Source organism: Oryx dammah, unplaced genomic scaffold (genome assembly GCF_014754425.2).
Source record: "Oryx dammah isolate SB20612 unplaced genomic scaffold, SCBI_Odam_1.1 HiC_scaffold_1, whole genome shotgun sequence".
NCBI lineage: Eukaryota > Metazoa > Chordata > Mammalia > Artiodactyla > Bovidae > Oryx > Oryx dammah.
The window spans coordinates 46,239,201-46,260,377 of NW_024070185.1; the positions used below are offsets into that span (position 1 = coordinate 46,239,201).

At 38.4% G+C, this 21,177-nt stretch overlaps 1 protein-coding gene and 1 non-coding gene across 8 annotated transcripts in view; one reads left to right on the forward strand and one right to left on the reverse strand.

The window, feature by feature from the left end:
• The window catches only part of TRPM3 (transient receptor potential cation channel subfamily M member 3), a 614,509-nt gene that overhangs the window by 253,191 nt on the left and 340,141 nt on the right, over positions 1 to 21,177 (reverse strand). For all 7 annotated transcript variants that reach the window (XM_040251699.1, XM_040251668.1, XM_040251610.1 and 4 more), the window contains exon 6: positions 11,756 to 11,927. In XM_040251699.1, the coding sequence (XP_040107633.1) occupies positions 11,756 to 11,927 (172 nt within the window). The remainder of the gene's footprint in view (positions 1 to 11,755; positions 11,928 to 21,177) is intronic.
• TRNAC-ACA lies at positions 17,266 to 17,338 on the forward strand. Its single transcript has one exon. It is a non-coding gene; the product is annotated as a tRNA-Cys (tRNA).

Consider the following 21,177-nt stretch of genomic DNA (forward strand, 5'->3'; position numbering starts at 1 on the left):
AGTTCTATCTTTTTAGTTTTATGAATAAAAACTAACATCAAAAGAAAAGCTAACTAGGGTTGGATCAGTAATGACACATGTATTTCAGTCTCTAAAACAAGGTGACCATTTACCATTTGTTAAGCAAAGTTCTACTAATCAATTTTTTTATAACTGTCAGGGTCAGCAAATATCTTAATTATATATTTTCAGGCATTCAGGTTTCAAGAGCCTTTCAGTTATATTTTGCCAAACTGCTAGTTATCACTTAGGCGTTATAAAATGTAGGAATGTCAAATTGGGTAACTGGAACAAGCAAGCTTTAAATCCCAAACAAACGCATCTGCTTTTCAGATCTCAAACATTTTCTCAACGAGTGAGAAGATAGGTTGCTCTTATTCCTTAAGAAAGATTTTTCATCCTTTTTTCCCCAACTAGGCCAAGACTCAGTTACAAACTTTCCTCCTCAGGAATGATCTGAGGGGTGACCAATCTCCATTCTACTGCCTGTTATCAAGAGTATAATCCTGTATAGGTCACATGAAAATTATTTCCCAGGTTTTATCTTTAAAATATTAAACACAACATCATAGAAACACAGAGAAAAATCTGTTCTATTTATTTTTAATATTTAGGCATTTAAAGGTTAGAAATGATGTGCAAAATATATGTGGCTACAGATCTGTTATGGAATGTATATAAATTATACCAGCACAGCCTGTGCAATCAGTTGGAGGCTAAGAGGATCTGTTTGGGTTAACCCAAAAAGTTAATTAAATCAATATAGTCTAAAATAATGTATATAATTTTAGATGGTATATCTCAATCCAATTTCAAGGGGAAATTACAATCTCCAGAGCCAGTGCAAAACTTCAACTATATATCACCAAGAAACACAGAGGTGAAGAGTGAAAGGGCACATGATGAAGCATATAATACAGATGTTATTTATAGACAAAGCTCCTCAATGAATACACTGAAACATATAGGTGTATCTTACTTATGAATGGCAGGTAAGCTTTACCTCAGGTGCCAACTCCAGCCAATTCTTAATAACCATATGAAATGCTATGCTGGAAAGGTGTGGCAAAAACTACTGACTGTACTCTGATATCTATTCTCTTCCTTCATAGTGATAGAATTTTAGCTGTTTGCCTAAGATACAGTTTTGAATCCACTTTTTGCCAGATGTGAACATAGAATGTAAGCAAAAATCCTGTATATGACCTCCTCATTGTGCCTTTAAAGGGAAGGGTTACGACTTTTTCCTGATTCCTTCTGACCAGAATCTAGATGTGGTAGTGTGTTCCCACAGACCATGAAAATAGGGATGTACGGAGCAAAAAAAGAGAAGATATCTGAGTACTCAACACTGTGAGGGTACCACATCAGGTCTGGACTCATGTTCAGAATAACACATGTATAAGGAACAAACTTCTGTCTTATTGAGGCATCCATTGTTTTGAGTCATTGTTACAGCAGCAGAACCTGTGTCTTCATGAATGTGAAATGGTCCTAGCTGTATCAAGGCTCAGTGGGAAAAATGTCTCGCTAGGTTTGCAGTGTCAATCATGGGTGAGGGACATGATGGTTCCATGCTAATTCCAACTTCTTACTGTATTTCTATCCAACCTACTACACAATGGAAAACCTTCCAAGATAACTCTGATGTAACTCACACCTTTGCCTTCTGCCTCCGTCTCTGTTATTGTTGACACTTAGGCCTGGTCTTTGGTGTTGCATCAATACAATGAGACTCACTTAACAGTCATAATAAGAATAAATAATATATGTAGTATTTATGACATAAATTATTTATTTCTATATAAATAACTAAAATCTTTTAAAATAGCTACCCAGGAAACTATCTGCTTATTTCAATAATGCTGCTTTTGCCAAAATATTTCTGGAATTTTTTGGAAATTGTAAGTTTGCATGTTTCTTATAAAATATGAATGAGTCAAAATCACTTAAATGTATTTAATGCCAAATCAACAACTCTTTACTGAACACTTACTATGCATAATATTACGCCAGTTCTGGTGTCAGAGAGGTTGGTAAATATTAAGGATGTCAATAATATTCTTTAGATGATCTATGTCAAATTTCCAGGGTAAGTCATCTTCATAATTTAACAAGATGAAAATACTAATACATATAAGAGATCTATAGCCAACTCATTGGAAAAGACCCTGATGCTGGGAAGTATTGAGGGTAAGAGGAGAAGGGGGTGACAGAGGATGAGATGGTTGGATGGCATCACTGACTCAAAGGACATGAGTTTGAGCAAACTCAGCGAGATAGTGAAGGACAGGGAAGCCTGGCGTGTTGCAATTCATGGGGTCGCAAAGAGTCAGAAACGACTTAAGGACTTATAAGTTTAGTCCAGGGAAATCAGAGACATAAAAAGCACTACTTTATAGCATTTTATGTCATGATTTTACTCATTCACTCAAGGCTTATATTACTGCCCTGTGCCTTTATTTCCAAAATAATTCCCAGTAATTTATAGATTAAATTTAGAGGTCTCTTTGTATTCAGTTTTAAACTCTTTATTCTCTTAGGACCTTGGTGCATCAAAATATTCCCTTGGCAATGAATTCTAGTGAGTAGGCTCTTCAAGGGCCTGCAGGTAAAGCAACCACATTTCTGGGCCTCTGTCTCTGTCCCCAAGTCAGCTAATAACTGTGGATTCTAGGATTTCTCTGAATACCAAGGACTCTGACAGGACAGCCCCTAGCATTGAGCACATTTCTGGAGTCACTGAGCCTGAAACATACAAAGCAGTGGTGCTAAGAGAGGGTGTTGCTGAACTAGAAATTCTGATTTACTTTGTGAGTCAGTTCTGCTGGTAAGCAGGTTGGTATGTCTGTTCAAATGAAACAGTTTCCTTAGAGCCATTATGGCAAAGAGGTCAATTCAAGTCCATTTACAGTTTTCAAATACACTGAGAGCTCTAACACAGATGATGACTTTGGTCTTCAACCAGAAGAGAATAGATTCAGAGCAGGTGAAGTTGGATAAAAGTGAGAACTTCCCAATAGCAAGGGATGTTAGGACCTGAAGGACAGGCCAGGGCTGGCACCCAGCCTCTGCTGTGGATAGAGGATACTAAAGTCTTCACAGAATGTTAAATATTTTAAATCTCACCACTGGCTCCCTATTGCTGCTGCTTCTACATGTCTTTAGAATAGGACAGAGTATTTTGGATGTCTGTGACCCTGCCGAATTAGGTGCTGGGTACTAGAAAGATTTTGAAAAAGAAAAAGAAACTCAAGGAAATATACTCAGAGTAATATTTTCTAAGAGATGTGATTGGCATTTGGTCCAGGTAATTCTTCATGTGAAATTGTCCTGTATGAGAATATTAACATTTCTGCCTCCTCCCTTGTGTCTTTTGGGAGTGCCAGAAATTGTCAACCACATCCCTCCGATATTTTAAAATACCTCCTCTGGGAGGCAGTGTCACCTTAGTTGAAAACTACTATGGGCCTCTTTAAGAATTATCACCATGAAATGGTGGTAAAGGAATAAGAATATAGTTCTGAGTACTTTTTCTGATTATGGAAATTTCACAGAAATAAAATGCTTTAAATTGATAAGCGTCACATCATGGACGTGACCTTTTTAAAATAAAATCTCCTGGAACCTATAGGACTTTACCAGCTTGGTTGAATCACTTGTGGATTGGCCTGTTCATGGTTCTCCTGTACCAAACAACTCAGTGGAAAGCGAGACATCTGTTCCCATTATAAAGCAGACCTATGACATTCTGTGCTACTGGGTGACATTATTATTGTCATTATTTTTGTTAGTTTGTGTAAGCACAGAATCACGCATAAATAGGTATATTGGCCAAGGGACTGCATAACAAAACATCTGTTTTTTTTTTTTTTTCAGAGAATTCTAAATAGTAAAATCCTCAAATACCAAATTTGATTGTGCTTTATGAATTCTGTGATCATTTCTGCTACTTGTTTACTTAGAACTGCCAAGCCAATTTTAATCTGCTGCTTTAGACAAAAGTATGCTTGGTGGCTTCATTAGATGAGGCTATGCTCAAATGTCAGTTGTTACTCTGGGGCAAAGAAAATGCAGAACATCAAATTCTCTTTCAAGAAAACCCTGACAGTAGCAAAAGCACCAGTTACAAAAATCTGAACCTACCCAGACAGCCCCATTCATTAATAGTGCAGAGTAGGTATAGCTACAACTGCCAGGGGAACAGCATCCCCTTAGATTGGACTTAACTCTGATGTAGATTCACTTTATAATATGAAGAGTACAAAGTGGGAAAATTCTAGCCTCATAATGAAATTTCCTACAAATTTATTGTTCACAGTGTAATTAGATATGTAATCGGAATAAAACTTTGCATTCAGCTGAACCTAAAATAAAATTCAAACACAAAGTAGTAACACTTTAATCAATCAGAGAACAAAGAGAACTAGATTTCTGTCCTCTTCCTGCAATCTTTTAAAATCAAATGGTAAATTATAAGCAGGAAATCTGATATTGGCCCAAATTGAAACTTTATATACAAATCCAATCTTACATATTCTGAATCAATTCACATTTAGCCCAAATCCTAACACCTCCACCAAATAAGTTCTCAGCAAACTTAACTGACATTCATAATGATTGCTCCAGGACTCTAGAATAGCTTTACTCGCTAAAGAAATGTTAAATTTTCTCCATTATATTCTTTATTCAGGAAAGAGGAACAACTACAGTTTAGAATATATTTTCAACAATATTGAAAATAAAGTTTTCTATTTATTGCTACAACAATCAAGACTTTAAATGTATTCTTTAAGGAGTTATTAGAGTCTTGCTAATATGTTTCAGAATATAATTTTGAGCCTCATTTTTTTCTTTGGGCCCTTTATGTAATTCCAGGGATACATGGCTTTTCCTTAATGAGCAGAGCTAGGTTTGATTTGTGATAAAGATGTTCTGACCAACACTCTAGACTCTGATGGGCTTTGAATGAAGGTCTGGGTCTCAGGTAGGACCCTATGGCAGCCCATCAGGATATACCAACACAGAACATGGTTTCCCATGGGGAACTGCTGTGTGTGTCATCAAGATGGCAGGAAGGTAATCAATGTTTCTGAATTGCCACATGCCAGACTCCTTTCCCGTGTTGACTCGTTTAATCACCACGCTGTGGAAAATTATTATCCCTGATTCACAGACACAGAAACAAAGTCTGAGAGAAATACAGTAATTTGCCTAAGGTCACAGAGCCATGAAGATGTGAACCGCCCCCGTCTCCCTGCTACTCTCAGCTTATACTACTGGCAATATAGAGACTTCCTTTATTTCCAAAAGTTATAGTCTTCCCTTCAAACACTTCAGAGAAAAACACAGCTGCTGGGGATTTTTCTTATCTTTCTTTTTAAGAATTGCAAGGTAATACTTGTTTAAATTTAGTCCCAAAATTTGGGACTAAAAAATGATTATCAAAATTTTAGATGGATTTTAGCACGTGATAATGTATTGACAGTTCTTAATTTTTATTTTTTGAAAGAATTGTTAAAGGATTCTTGGATCAATATTTTCCATTATATTGCTACTGAGTTAAGGAAATACTTTAAAAAAATCTACCTTATATGTGGCCAACACAAGTTAAAGAAATGTTTTGGTACTGAAATATTTATGGATGAAGTGATATACTGTTTGGATTTCTTTCAAACTTATCCAGAGAAAGAGGTAGGTGGTTACATACATAAAGAAAACAAGATAAGCTATGGGCTGATAAATGTGGAATGTGGATGATAGTTTATGAGGGGTTATTATAATATTCTCTCTCTTTTTTGGGGGGGAATTTTTAACAGTAAAAATGTAGGTAGAAAATATGCTTGGGATTTTGAAGTCTCATCAGGTTACTTATATGTTACTTTCTGGAGCTGTCCCTTGGTATTCGGTCTTTCAGTTAACATGTGTTTATTGAATAGCTACTATATTCCTAGCATTGTGCTAACTTGATTCAACTTAAATGAATATGTGAACAACAATAAAATAAATATGAGGGATTGTTTATGATGAATGCTTTTTATTCAAAAGTCTGAAATTAATATAATGCTTGGGAATACTAACTAAAGATGTGGGTCATCTTTGAGAATTCTTTTAATCACTTCTCTGCACCGTATTCTGATCTTTTAGATGGATGATTTTATGATGTCATGAATGGGCACAGATATAGGTGGGGAAGCACAGCTTTCATTCAAATACTGAAAATACTCCTGGGCTATAGAGAGTCAGCGGAGAAGGCAATGGCACCCCACTCCAGTACTCTTGCCTGGAAAATCCCATGGACGGAGGAGCCTGGTAGGCTGCAGTCCATGGGGTCATTAAGAGTCGGACATGACTGAGTGGCTTTACTTTCACTTTTCATTTTCATGCATTGGAGAAGGAAATGGCAACCCACTCCAGTGTTCTTGCCTGGAGAATCCCAGGGACGGGGGAGCCTGGTGGGCTGCTGTCTGTGGGGTCACACAGAGTCAGACACGACTGAAGCGACTTAGCAGCAGCATGGGTATATAGAGTGCATACAGCCTCACTCCCTTGATTCTCTTTTCCTCTTTTCTACTTGTTTAGCAAAATCCCAACAGGCTCTCAGTCTAACTCTATGCTTATTTTCCTACTCAAGCTGAACATCCCTGGGGAAAAAACACACAACAATGATGATCCACGCCTCTGTAAAACTATGACTACAAATACCAAGTGAGCAATGCTGCATTTCCCTAGAGGCTCACTCTCTGGGCCTCTACAATTTTCTCTTTTTTTCCTCCCTAATCTTCTATACTCCTTGCCCTTTCGCACTCTTAGCCAATGATCTCCTGAATTATTTTCTTTAGATACAGAAGGCATCTATAGAGAACTACCCAATCTTCCCAGCAGAAAATGTTCCATCCCATCCACATCTATGCCCATAAACTCTGCCTTCACTCTGGCCACCCAGGATGAAACCCCCCTGTCCTATCCAGGGCCACATTTTTCATTTGTGCACTGAATCTCATCATCTCCCTCCTTCTCAAGGACTTTGTCTCAGCTCCCTTGAGTCTGGTTTTCAACTCCCTTATCTTTCTGTAACAACTTACTCATTAGGGGCTCCCACTAGCCCTGTTCTTTAAGAATACACTGGCGTCTGTAAGGATGACTGTGCAGTAACCTCGATGTGTCTATTCTTTCTCCTGAATACTCAATTTATAGCAACTCTTCTTGAGCTCTACCTTCAAAATATATCTTAGGACCAAAATTGTATGATTCTACATGTATGTGGTATCTAGAACAGGCAAATTCATAAAGATATAAAGTTGAATCATGGTTAGCAGAGACTGAAGAGACAGAATAAAGAGGAGTCAGTGTTTAATGCATATAGAGTTTCAGTTTGGAATGATGAAAAGTTCTGAGGATAGATAGTGGTGATGATTATACAACAATGTAAATGTGTTTCACACAGTGAACTGTATATGTAAAAATATTAAAATAGTAAATTTTATGTTATGTATATTTTACCACATATGTATATATTTGAATCTACTGCTTTTTACTACTTTTTCTACTACCATCCTAATTTGAAATACTGTCATCTCTCACCTGCATTATGATAATAGCCTACTGAAACATCTACCTGCCTTTAATCTTGCCCCCAGGTCAGTCAGATCTCTACATACAACAGCAGAGTGATGTTTTAAACCATTAGGGAGATGCTGTAACTTGCCAGATCAAAACTCTATTAGAATAAACTCCAACCCTAAGATCGAGCTTGTCATCAAAGACCTGGGTCTTTGTTCTTGCTTTCACTCTTCCCAGAATGCTCTTTTCAGAGCTGGCTCCCTCACTTCATTCAATTTTTTGCTTACACATTACACTATCATAGAGGCCATTCCTGATCACCTAATCTAAACTTTCCTCCTGACACACATATGTGCATGTATGCAGGTACATGTACTCATGAGAAACACATATATACCTTCCTCTGTTTTATTTTTCTTAATGGCTTTCTTACTACATGTATTTACCTATTTATTTATTAATTTGTTTGCCCCTCTTGACTTGGCTCAATGAATTATCTACTGCTGCTTTTCTGGACCTTAATCATGACTGGTACATAATAAGAGTTCAAGAAATATTTGTTTTCTTTTTTTTTTTTTTTAGGCTTTGCACATTAAATCTGAAGTTTAGAAAACTGCAAATGGAAGTGTGCTCTTCAGTCACTCACATCCAAAAAGATTCTCCTTTCAAAAGAAAGAAGTCCTTCAGTAACCGATGACAACACTTCAGGAAGGACTGCTGACAGCCGGAATGAGTGGGGGAGGGGAGAGCTGGGATAATGAATGCCAGAGCACGGAGAAAAGCCTCAGATGCTGGTGCTTGTAGTATGTTATCATTCATAATTGTCCTGTTGATGAGAACGGGCTTAAAAGTCTCTTGAGAAAGATTTACTTAATGTTTAAGGAAAATATTCTTCAGAAGATTGTCATTTATGTGAGAAAACAGATTCCTACGGTATGTAGGTCACCCCTAAGTGATGAGGAGGAATGATACCTTAATCAGGAAAATGCTGAGTGTGTTCAGACATCCCTGGAGTCATCCTAGGCATAAAAGGTGGAGATAGTATTACTCTGGTATCTTGGTGGAGGGTCTAATCTTCAGGAGGCTAAATTAGGGCTTTCTAAATTTGAGTTCTCCTGTTGTATTATAGATTCTTAAACTTTTGAAGAAGGAAATTAAGATGTAATTTTTAGAATAGTTATATAATAGAAATTTATTTTTAATAAGAAGCAAACTATTGTTAATTATAAAGAAAAAAGTGTTCAGATTAGAGAGCAGAATTGCATTAACAGTTTATATTCTTACTTCTGCTGTTTCCTATTTTAAATAGGTCAACTTTCCCCCCTTATTTCTCAGTCAGTCCTATTCTGGAGACTTCCGGGTTCTTAGTGGGCACTTTGCTTTGCTCCTAACTGAATGGACATCTCAAGGTCTTTCTTTACTTCCAGAAGTCTGGGTTACTCCTTAAGCTCTGAGCTCCTTGTTGTTCCTTCCCTGCTTTGTGGGGTAAATGCAGTGAAAAGGGAAGTAGAGCTAATGACTCATGAGTCTGATATGGAGGGTGATGTACAATCTGTGTTTGCCTGAGACAAACACAGTGTCCAGGGACATGGAACTTTCAACGATAAACCTAAGAAAGTCCCTGGAAAACTGAATAAGTTGGCCATCCTCCCACTACCAAGTTCAGGGATAGAACTGGTAGAAGAGCTAACTCATAGCATCATTCACTACAACTTGTGGCAAATTCTTGGTCCTGAGCCTTTTAACTTCTTGTAACTTCAGGGATCTCCTCTGGGCATCTTTAATCCTTTTTTTCTCATTGAATTATTTGCATTGAATGGAAGCCTGTGGATTTCTTAAAGCCTCAAATACAGTCCCCAAAACAAGGAGGAAAATTATGTTTATAAATTATGATGAATGAAATGACTATTTGCCTCTCCCTACCCCCATTCCGTTCCAGCGACTATCATTTAGCCTAAACAAGGGGCTCGGCCTCTATCCCAGATCTGAGGTCCAATCTTATTTGTGGACTTGAAGCCTTTCAGGAGTCTCAAGCCAGCTTCTCTGACCTGTCTTTCAGCTTGGAACCTGGATCTGTGCTTATTCCCTACTTTGTGGCCTAGACCCCTGACCGGGACTCCACTTGTCAACATGTGCGCATGTCACTACCTGCCTTGATATGCTTGCAAGGGTCCAGTGTCACATGAATGGCATGAGGCGTGTACATGGTGTCCTGGCTTCTCCAGAATCCCTGATGCCACAAGACTTGGCCTGCTCTTCAACTCTATGCTGCTGGGCTCTGCTCCTTATGGAGGCCCAGCCACTGTCCACAAGCCTCCTCTGCAGGGCCATCCCCACAGATAGCACCTCTGGGAGCTTTGGAGAAAGGTGCATCTCCAAATTAAAAAAGGGTGCCTTGTCTGGAATGACCAATTAGAAAAGAGTATCTTTCCTCAGGCAGCCTGTAAGGTACAGGGTTTGGCACACACAGCCCTGGCTAGGTTTTAGCTCCTGCTGGCACCTCCATAGTTAAGAATACAATTTACACAACTACATGCCTAGCTCTCTTCACAACTAATGAATATATCTGGCCCAGCTGCCATCAGGACCTGACACGATGGCATGCTTTGTGTGTCTGGACAAATTTGGTCTCATTACTAAGCACTGAACTTGACCCTGCATTTGTTCTTTGTCTACCCTGCTTCCATCTCCTTCAGCTTTCAGGTTATTCCTATTTAGGTTCCTTCTTAACCTGCTGGTATAAAAAAAAAAGTAATCCTATAGCCTATGAAAACCTAAATAGATAACATTAATTAGATAAGATTTGCTTTTCTATCAATTATAATAAAATTCAATTTCAGTATAACAACCACCCATTGGCAATAGTGCTTTTTTAATTTTGATCTCTGCTGGTTTCTGGATGGATTTGCTAGTCTTTTCTACTCTTTTTTCCCCCCCAAAGATGGTTACCTTTGGGTAATCCTGTGCTTTCTCTTTCCAAAGACTATTGAAGTTTCTTAGATAGAAGAGAGTTTTCTAATATAATTTTGACTTCAGGCCTACATCACAATTTATTATTTCAGACTTCTCTGTGAAAAAGATGAAGGTATGAAATTTGACTGTTAAAACAGTAGTAAAAGGTGGTAAAGTAGTAAAAGGTGGAACCAGAAAACAGACTATAGGGAAGACAAGTTATGGTCTGACAGGTCTGGCATCCCAGTCCCGGGAAGGAAGGTGGTGACAGCAAGCACAATCTATTCTGGATGATGCAGAGAAAAGACGAGAGATGAGAAAAGCCATTTGGATCTGTTGAATTGTGTTACATTGAACTTCTGAAAACTTACTGGGCCAAAGAAAATCTTTTATTATTTGGAACAGCAGGCTTTGAAAGTTCAATCAATTAAAGCCAAGTTTCCCTGATGGAACACACAGTTACCACAAAATCTGAATCTGCCATGAAGCTATGTGTTACTTTGTGAAAACTAAATGAATTTATTTTGTGAGGAAGGACAGTAGATTGTTTATATATCTCTATTATATTTAAATGAAAGCCATTTAGTGATTTCAGGAGCATCATTGTTTTTACAATGCTACCTTCTATAGTTAAATGGGTACATAATAAAATTGCATAGAACACATAAGTACTTAGATAATTTTAGTGTAACCATAGGCTAAGTATTACATGGTACCTATAAATACACACATATATCTAAATATGTAGGTATCTAGAGACAGTGAATGAATACATACATAAAATTAAGAGACATAATTAAAGTTTCATCAAGATGGTTAGACATTATGCTTTAGTTTAGAGAGTGTCAGTTCCCTTGAAATGCCTTTGCACAGCCAGATCTATGCTAAGATCAAAAACTGTTTTCTTTTCTTTTAGCCAACCAAAATAGCTTAATAAGTGGAAAAAATTTCTCCAGGGTGCTTTCCCTCCTTAGAGCATTGTGTAAAGGATTAGAAAAAAGTTTGGAAAGAAAGTCTTATCTGTATTTATAAACTCCAGATGGGGTTGGATATTTCACACATAATGAGTGAGCTTGAGTCCACTAATTGTGTAATCACTTCCTGAGACTCCAATCATCCCCCTCTAGGTGACTTTCTCTAATTCTAACCATTAGCCACGTAGAAATAATGGTCTGCATTTGAAATTTCCTCACTTTTATCCTATTTGCTATGAGGCATGAGTAGACAGCAGTAGACTTACTTGTGTTTATCTTCTGGAGTGAAATATGCTTTTCCAGTTGTCTCCTAAGCTTCACCTCTGCTCCATACTTTCCAGTGGTCCCATTGTCGGCCAGAATGAAGTGGGAATGCATACTGTTGAGAACAGTGAGCTTGCTCATGGGATTGGACATGGTCTGATACGGCCGGACCACCTGTAGAATTTCAAAAGGAAGGGACAGAAGTCAGAGAAAAGAGTACTAAATATGAAAAGGAGAATCAGACAGACAGGAAAGAGAGAGAGGGAAGTGAAATAAATTCTTTGGGACAGTGAAAGAATAGTCTATAGCCTCTTTTTAATTTTCAGGTAGAAGCAAGATTTATAGTAAATGTTCTATTCAAAGCATGATTATGCTTAAAGGATTATGTATTTATTTAGTTTTTGGATTTATACAAAAGAGTTTGTGATTTTATTGTTCTCAAAAACTGGCATGTGAATGTCTGTTTCATTTTGAAGTTGATTATTTATACATGCTGATGAACCAAAAATAATTTTTAGGTTTATTTTGTTTCTATGTTTCTTCTATCGTGTCCACACTCTAACAGGCACAGAAGAGCAGGCATGATTCGGGAGTATAGTGGAGGGTTAGGGATGGAGGGTAGGGAATTGAGTAGGAGTGACTGCTCTCATTCAGCAATCTGAAGGTCTATTATTTAAAAATCTACACTGTTCTTATTAGACACCTTAAGTGGAAACGCTGAATGTAAAAATAACTGTCCCATGAGATGAATATAAATCAGGTTTAAAATGTTCATCTCTGTTGTAGTTTTTGGTTGTGTTATCTTAATTTCATGGTGAATTATACTACCTAAAACAGAACAACGCTTAGTATAGTCTTTTAGACTTTTGATCTAAAAAGAAAAACAAAACCTATTGTCAACTAGTTGCTTTATACATTATCTATCCTCCTTGAAACAATCATGCAAGGTAGATGCTGTCATTTTTATTGTGTATATGAGGACAGAGATGGAGATGACATAGGTTTTACAAGAGTTTGCTACACACAGAACCAGAATTCACATACAGGTCTGCCTGATTCCAAAATCCATGGTTATTCATTCCCCCTTCCCAAACTTTTTAGACACAATGGAAACGAAATGATGTATTAGAATATTTAGGTAAAAACTTCACTCAAGACTATGAAAAGGGACATTCAACAAACTCATTGTTATACAAACTCCATACAGTTATCTCTGTATTGAATCACTGAAATTGACAAGACAGAAATAAATGAGAAGGGGCTTTTATTTCTGTGCCTTTATGCAGTATATACATTAATTATAGAGTTGAGATGCTCTTGTTCATTTTTGGTATGAAATAACTCATCAGGAAAAGCTGTAGTAAGATTGAGTAGTTTGATAAAGGAATTACAAAGTGATTTAATAAAGACAGTGTTAGTAGAAAAGATCTCATAAAAGTCATATTTTACACCTTGATGCTGATTCAAAACCCCACATTTCTATGTTCCTGGCACACAGAATCTACTCAATGAACAGTGAATGAATTAATTTAAATAAAACTTGAGACAGTTGAAAATTAAAAACTCTCTCTTATCTGAATTGTTTGGGAATTGATCTAATCTAAATTTAAAATGGGTAATTCTGAGCTTTTGAAATATCCTTCAGTCCTTTTAAATGTCTTTATTTGTAAATATAGCATAATTTAACATTAATTCATGGCTTCATTCTTGTTGGCTCTCATTGATAAAGGAAGCCCATAAATTTGTGATTATTGTTTCTAGTAATCACATGGAGCAGTATTCAATTACTCTTTTGTCTAGATGAGTGAATGAGAGTCCCCTCACCCCTGAATTACAGAGAGAGTGGTTGGCTAACCCCATCCTGAGTTCTTTATCACAGAAAGAGTAGGTCACTTGTGATTAAAATTTCCATTTTGTTGTTACTTGTTTTTGATCATAAAACATTCATTCTACTGCAGAGTGCAAGTTAATAAATATTAATGCTTTGTTGAAAAAGACTTAGCAGAAGACTTTCTCCAATTCTTAAAGTGCCTATGCATTGTACTTTTGGATAAGAGAAAACACTTGAGGTTACTGTTGTCTCTTTCCTAACAGCAGTTCTCCAAGGCTCCATGCCAAGAAAGAGGGCACCCCAAAGCAGTTCTGTGAGGGGCATGTAGATTTTCTAGAGGTTAATGATGGTGAACCCTAGACACGTTCTAGCAGAGATACAGGGCATGTTTTCTATTCTTGGGAACCTAATTAAAGATCATAAGTGAAACTGATATTTTCAAATGAATCAGTTCAGTTCAGTTCAGTTCAGTTCAGTTCAGTCGCTCAGTTGTGTCCGACTCTTTGCGACCCCATGAATTGCAGCACGCCAGGCCTCCCTGTCCATCATGAACTCCCGGAGTTCACTCAGATTCACGTCCATCGAGTCCGTGATGCCATCCAACCATCTCATCCTCTGTCGTCCCCTTCTCCTCCTGCCCCTAATCCCTCCCAGCATCAGAGTCTTTTCCAATGAGTCAACTCTTCGCATGAGGTGGCCAAAGTACTGGAGCTTCAGCTTTAGCATCATTCCTTCCAAGGAAATCCCAGGGTTAATATCCTTCAGAATGGACTGGTTGGATCTCCTTGCAGTCCAAGGGACTCTCAAGAGTCTTCTCCAACACCACAGTTCAAAAGCATCAATTCTTCGGTGCTCAGCCTTCTTCACAGTCCAACTCTCACATCCATACGTGACCACAGGAAAAACCATAGCCTTGACTAGATGGACCTTGGTCGGCAAAGTAATGTCTCTGCTTTTGAATATGCTATCTAGGTTGGTCATAACTTTTCTTCCAAGGATAAGCATCTTTTAATTTTGTGGCTGCAGTCACCATCTGCAGTGATTTTGGAGCCCCCCCAAAATAAGGTCTGACACCGTTTCCACTGTTTCCCCATCTATTTCCCATGAAGTGATGGGACCAGATGCCATGATCTTCGTTTTCTGAATGTTGAGCTTTAAGCCAACTTTTTCACTCTTCTCTTTCACTTTCATCAAGAGGCTTTTTAGTGCCTCTTCACTTTCTGCCATAAGGGTGGTGTTGTCTACATATCTGAGGTTACTGATATTTCTCCCGGCAATCTTGATTCCAGCTTGTTTCTTCCAGTCCAGCGTTTCTCATGATGTACTCTGCATAGAAGTTAAATAAGCAGGGTGACAATATACAGCCTTGACGTACTCCTTTTCCTATTTGGAACCAGTCTGTTGTTCAATGTCCAGTTCTAACTGTTGCTTCCTGACCTGTATATAGGTTTCTCAAGAGGCAGGTCAGGTGGTCTGGTATTCCCATGTCTGTCAGAATTTTCCACAGTTTACTGTGATCCACACAGTCAAAGGCTTTGGCATAGTCAATAAAGCAGAAATAGATGTTTTTCTGGAACTCTCTTGCTTTTTCCATGATCCAGCAGATGTTGGCCATTTGATCTCTGGTTCCTCTGCCTTTTCTAAAACCAGCTTGAACATCTGGAAGTTCACGGTTCACATATTGTTGAAGCCTGGCTTGGAGAATTTTGAGCATTACTTTACTAGCGTGTAAAGAGATGAGTGCAATTGTGCAGTAGTTTGAGCATTCTTTGGCATTGCCTTTCTTTGGGATTGGAATGAAAATTGACCTTTTCCAGTCCTGTGGCCACTGCTGAGTTTTCCAAATTTGCTGGCATATTGAGTGCAGCACTTTCACAGCATCATCTTTCAGGATTTGAAATAGCTCCACTGGAATTTCATCACCTCCACTAGCTTTGTTTGTAGTGATGCTTTCTAAGGCCCACTTGACTTCACATTCCAGGATGTCTGGCTCTAGATTAGTGATCACACCATCGTGATTATCTGGGTCATGAAGATATTTTTTGTACAGTTCTTCTGTGTATTCTTGCCACCTCTTCTTAATATCTCCTGCTTTCATTAGGCCCATACCATTTCTGTCCTTTATCGAGCCCATCTTTGCATGAAATGTTCCCTTGGTATCTCTAATTTTCTTGAAGAGATCTCTAGTCTTTCCCATTCTGTTCTTTTCCTCTGTTTCTTTGCATTGATCGCTGAAGAAGGCTTTCTTATCTCTTCTTGCTATTCTTTGGAACTCTGCATTCAGATGCTTATATCTTTCCTTTTCTCCTTTGCTTTTCACTTCTCTTCTTTTCACAGCTATTTGTAAGGCCTCCCCAGACAGCCATTTTGCTTTTTTGCATTTCTTTTCCATGGGGATGGTCTTGATCCCTGTCTCCTCTACAATATCATGAACCTCCATCCATAGTTCATCAGGCACTCTATCTATCAGATCTAGGCCCTTAAATCTATTTCTCACTTCCAATGTATAATCATAAGGGATTTGATTTAGGTCATACCTAAATGGTCTAGTGGTTTTACCTACTTTCTTCAATTTAAGTCTGAATTTGGCAATAAGGAGTTCATGATCTGAGCCACAGTCAGCTCCAGGTCTTGTTTTTGCTGACTGTATAGAGCTTCTCCATCTTTGGCTGCAAAGAATATAATCAATCTGATTTCGGTGTTGACCATCTGGTGATGTCCATGTGTAGGGTCTTCTCTTGTGTTGTTGGAAGAGGGTGTTTGCTATGACCAGTGCATTTTCTTGGCAAAACTCTATTAGTCTTTGCCCTGCTTCATTCCATATTCCAAGGCCAAATTTGCCTGTTACTCCAGGTGTTTCTTGACTTCCTACTTTTGCATTCCAGTCCCCTATAATGAAAAGGACATCTCTTTTTGGGTGTTAGTTCTAAAAGGTCTTGTAGCTCTTCATAGAACCATTCAACTTCAGAATGTGGTCCACTGGAGAAGGGAATGGCAAACCACTTCAGTATTCTTGCCTTGAGAACCCCATGAACAGTATGAAAAGGCAAAATGATAGGAGACTGAATGAGGAACTCCCCAGGTCAGTAGGTGTCCAATATGCTACTTGGAGATCAGTGGAGAAAAAACTCCAGAAAGAAAGAAGGGATGGACCAAAGCAAAAACAATACCCAGCTGTGGATGTGACTGGTTATAGAAACAAAGTCTGATGCTGTAAAGAGCAATATTGCATAGGAACCTAGAATGTTAGGTCCATGAATCAAGGCAAACTGGAAGTGGTCAAACAAGAGATGGCAAGAGTGAACATCGACATTCTAGGAATCAGCAAACTAAAATGGACAGGAATGGGTGAATTTAACTCAGATGACCATTATATCTACTACTGTTGGCAGGAATCCCTCAGAAGAAATGGAGTAGCCATAATGGTCAGCAAAAGAGTCTGAAATGCAGTACTTGGATGCAATCTCAAAAACGACAGAATGATCTCTGTTCGTTTCCAAGGCAAACCATTCAGTATAATCGTAATCCAAGTCTATGCCCCAACCAGTAATGCTGAAGAAACTGAAGTTGAACAGTTCAAATGAATAAAGGAGTGAAAATGCTTCCGGGCAACCTGACATAATTTCCATGACCTGAGATTAAAAGAACATAATTAAATCATCTGACTATATTCTGTATACTTCCCTGGTGGCTCAGACGGTAAAAGCGTCTGCCTACAATGCGGAAGACCCAGGTTCAATCCCTGGGTTGGGAAGATCCCCTGGAGAAGAAAATGGCAGCCCACTCCGGTATTCTTGCCTGGAAAATCCCATGGACAGAGGAGCCTGGCAGGCTACAGTCCATGGGGTCGCAAAGAGTCAGACATGACTGAGCAGCTTCACTTTGATATTCTATATATCTGTTTCCCCTACCACAATATTCCAAGGACATTGGTACTTCAGTCTCTGGAGTTTTTACTTTCTTTTCTTGTGAAACATGGTGCATCAGCTCTTTAGAAATATTAAACATCTAAATTAGTTATGATAGGAGGGTCAAGTTTACAGTGTCACTCATGAATTTTAATTTCTTCATTTTACTGCTCCTGTTTCTTTGAATCTTATGTTAAGATGTGGTTATATTTTGGCAAAGATTTCTTTCTGCTGAATAATAGAGGATATAAGTAAAAAAAATAAGTTAAATGTCCTTAATTATTTTCTAGTCATCACTGGAGGAAGGTATGTTGACTCCTAGAACAATCATGAACATTTAGAGCATGGAAATTTCTTTGAATCCCAGTTCTATCAACAGTGTGTGAATATGAGTCTCACATTTTTAATCTGTAAAAGGGAAATGATAAAACTGCTTACCTCATGGGGATTAGATAAGATTATAGTGTAACTGGCAAGTACAGTTACTATAAGTAACTCGCACTATGCCTGGTAGATTTTTCAGGCAATCTACAAATGTGAATTCCCTGTCAAGTTGGGCTTTATTTTACCAACTATAAACTGATTTTCCAATTGCAAACTAGTGACCAAAATGAAATGATGGGAGACAAATCATTGATTTCTGTTTAACACAGGTATTTAAGCTAATCAATATAAGTAAAGAAAACAAATTAGTAATCAGTTGCTTAAAATATGCAAGTGTTTTTTTTCTTTTTATGTCCTCGTAAGTCATTTAAGCAGAGAAGGCAATGGCACCCCACTCCAGTACTCTTGCTTGGAAAATCCCATGGACAGAGGAGCCTGGTGGGCTGTAGTCCATCGGGTTGCAAAGAGTTGGACACGACTGAGGGACTTCACTTTCACTTTTCACTCTCATGCATTGGAGAAGGAAATGGCAACCCACTCCAGTGTTCTTGCCTGGAGAATCCCAAGGACAGAAGAGCCTGGTGAGGTGCCACCTCTGGGGTCGCACAGAGTCAGACACGACTGAAGTGACCTAGCAGCAGGTCATTTAAGATGGTGATATTCTGGAAATGTTTGCTGATTAAATGCAGAGTTGGAAATAACTTCCTAAATACTTCAGAGGAATGCACTTGGGTCCAACTTTTTTACAAAATCTACTTAATATTCCTCATAACAAACATACCAGCAGTCTATTTTTGTTCAACTTACAATTTGCATATCTACAAAAGATATGCTGATCTTCCTGTTATGTTTTTCAAATAGAAAAAAATAATGTCTTTGTAGCACATGAATACAAATGAATTTTTCCCTCTGACAAAATTCTGGAGGTAATGCATCATTTTTATTGTTAAGAGCTCATAAAAAGAGGATGTTTTTGGAGACGTGTGTATGGGCATGTGCGTGTGTGTATAGCAAGAACAATTTTGACCTGTAGGTATACAGATTACTCCAGCACATTTCTCAGCCAGTGTTTCCTGGGAGAATCAAACTCTAATGTTCTGCAGTATTGATTGTGTATAACAGATCATTTTCTCTCCTAAGAATACAGGATGGTACATGTTATATACCACCCTTGAGAGAACTGAATAATATTCTGTTTTGCATTTCAAATGAGGAATCTGTGTCTAGAAGGGTGAATGGTGTCTGAAAGGTCTACATATCAAGTGATCTTCATGACTGGTAACGACAGTGGTATCTATACATAGAAGGGAAATCTGCACAGAAATGGATTTTCGATACTTAGTATGTCATTCATTAATCTACTGTACACCACTTTGTATTGGCTGCTTGGTAATGTCTGGTTCCAAGGCTTCTGTGTATCTTGACTTTTCAACAAAGAGGGAATGTAACAGAAATTGCTCAAGGAGTTAATGAGGTGGAGGGTCTTTATATAGGACATTTGTAGGGCCATTATCATTGTCAGGAGAGAACTGATCTAGAGACACTGTGGAAGAATTGAACATCGTTCAGGAGCATCTGTTCTACTTGGATAGGTTTAAATCAGTCATGTGGGAGTTGATATAGGGCACTGGCTGGAATTTTCCTAGCTATTTTTATGCACGTTCTGGTCTCACCTGGGAGTACCTAGTAGGAAGTCAGGAGATGGAACTTTAAGTTGTAGTTCCTGTAATTACTAATTTGTTACCCTGGGCAAGTCTTTCAGTTTATTTGTCGGGGGAGTGTGTAATTTCCCCAGTTCTGTCTCACTGCAGCAAAAATTTGAAATGGTGGACCAGTGTTACAGTTTGGTTGCTGCTCAGTTTTATTTGGCAGGCAACGGAAAATACATACTTGAGGCGTGAGGGCGGGTCAACCAAAAAAATCGAGGGGTTCAACTTTGGCTCCTCTTTTTATGTTTTTTTCTCATCCCCCTGAGCCTGCCCTATTAAATTAGGCTAGCCAGGAGGGCTGTTTGTTTCACCTGAGGTTCTCACTCCTGCCTCGGACCTTCCTTTGTTCCATTTTCATGCTTCTCTCTCCTTTGTCTTTTATCCACTGGCATTTTGGACTCCTTTTTTCCTATTGTAACTACCTAACATATTCACTCATTCATTCACACACTCAGAATTTCTCTAGGAAATGTATGTGGTAAGTACTGGACTGGCTTAAAGAGACATAATCTTGCATCTAAGTAATATCTGAAATAAATGTTCAAAATATATTCATCAAAATAAACTTTTTGGATAGTAGTTTCTCATCTGTAAGGTAGAGGACTTGACTATAAATTCTAAAGGCTTTCTATCTCTAAAGTTGAATCAGAACAGTCTGTATTAAAAAATCTACTTGCCTTTCCCAAGTTAGTACAGAACAATGCCTTGCTATGTGTTTTGGCTACAAAAAAAGTAGTTTGCTCAAATCTTGGGGATCTCTTCCATTTTGTGGTGCTTTCCACAATGCAAGAGTCGTTTAGGTATCTGTGACTTCTTTCCTGAATAGAACTGAATTGAGCTAAATCAGGTTTTTGAGTCATCAATCACAAGCCTTCTGCAATCCCAGACCTTATTACCCGGTGAGGTGTGTATCAACCTGTGCAGGCAATAACAGGGTAGGGGAAGTATAGCCCACTGAATCACCCTTTCCCTCCTACTAGCACCATGATTATAATTTTTACAGGAAGAAAATTAGCATTCTTTTTATCGCTTATTGCATGCCAGGCACTGTGATAGACACTTTTAAGTGGATTAATCCATTTCATGCTTATTCTAAAGACAAAACTATAGCGCCTCAGAGATGTGGAATGTCTTGGCCAAATCTGCCCCGCTAAGCACACTGTTCCCTCTAAATCACATGTGGACCTTAATTTCCTTTACAGGACAGGAGACATTTAGAGGAAAGACAGAGGACCCAGCCTGATTTTAAATTTCTAAACGATACTATGGTTGGTTTTGCTGTTGGACATTTTTGTCAGTGACTCAGCCAGGCATTAAAACCCTTCTGACAGCTGATCCTATTATTTCCAGATGAGGCCTCTAGAACTAGATAGTAGACAGAGGTCAGGAAAGGCAGCAGCAGCAAAATGGGGTTTGTGCTTTGGAGAGAGAGAAACAAAAGGAGCAGCAGGGTTCTCTTAGGATCAGGCATGCATTTCTGGGAGAGAAAAGAGCATACCGCAGAGCAGTGGGAAACGACCTCTGTGTCTGAGATAAAGAAGTAAGGGGACTGAGAGAATGATATTAAAGAAAAAAAGAAAGGCACAGTGCAT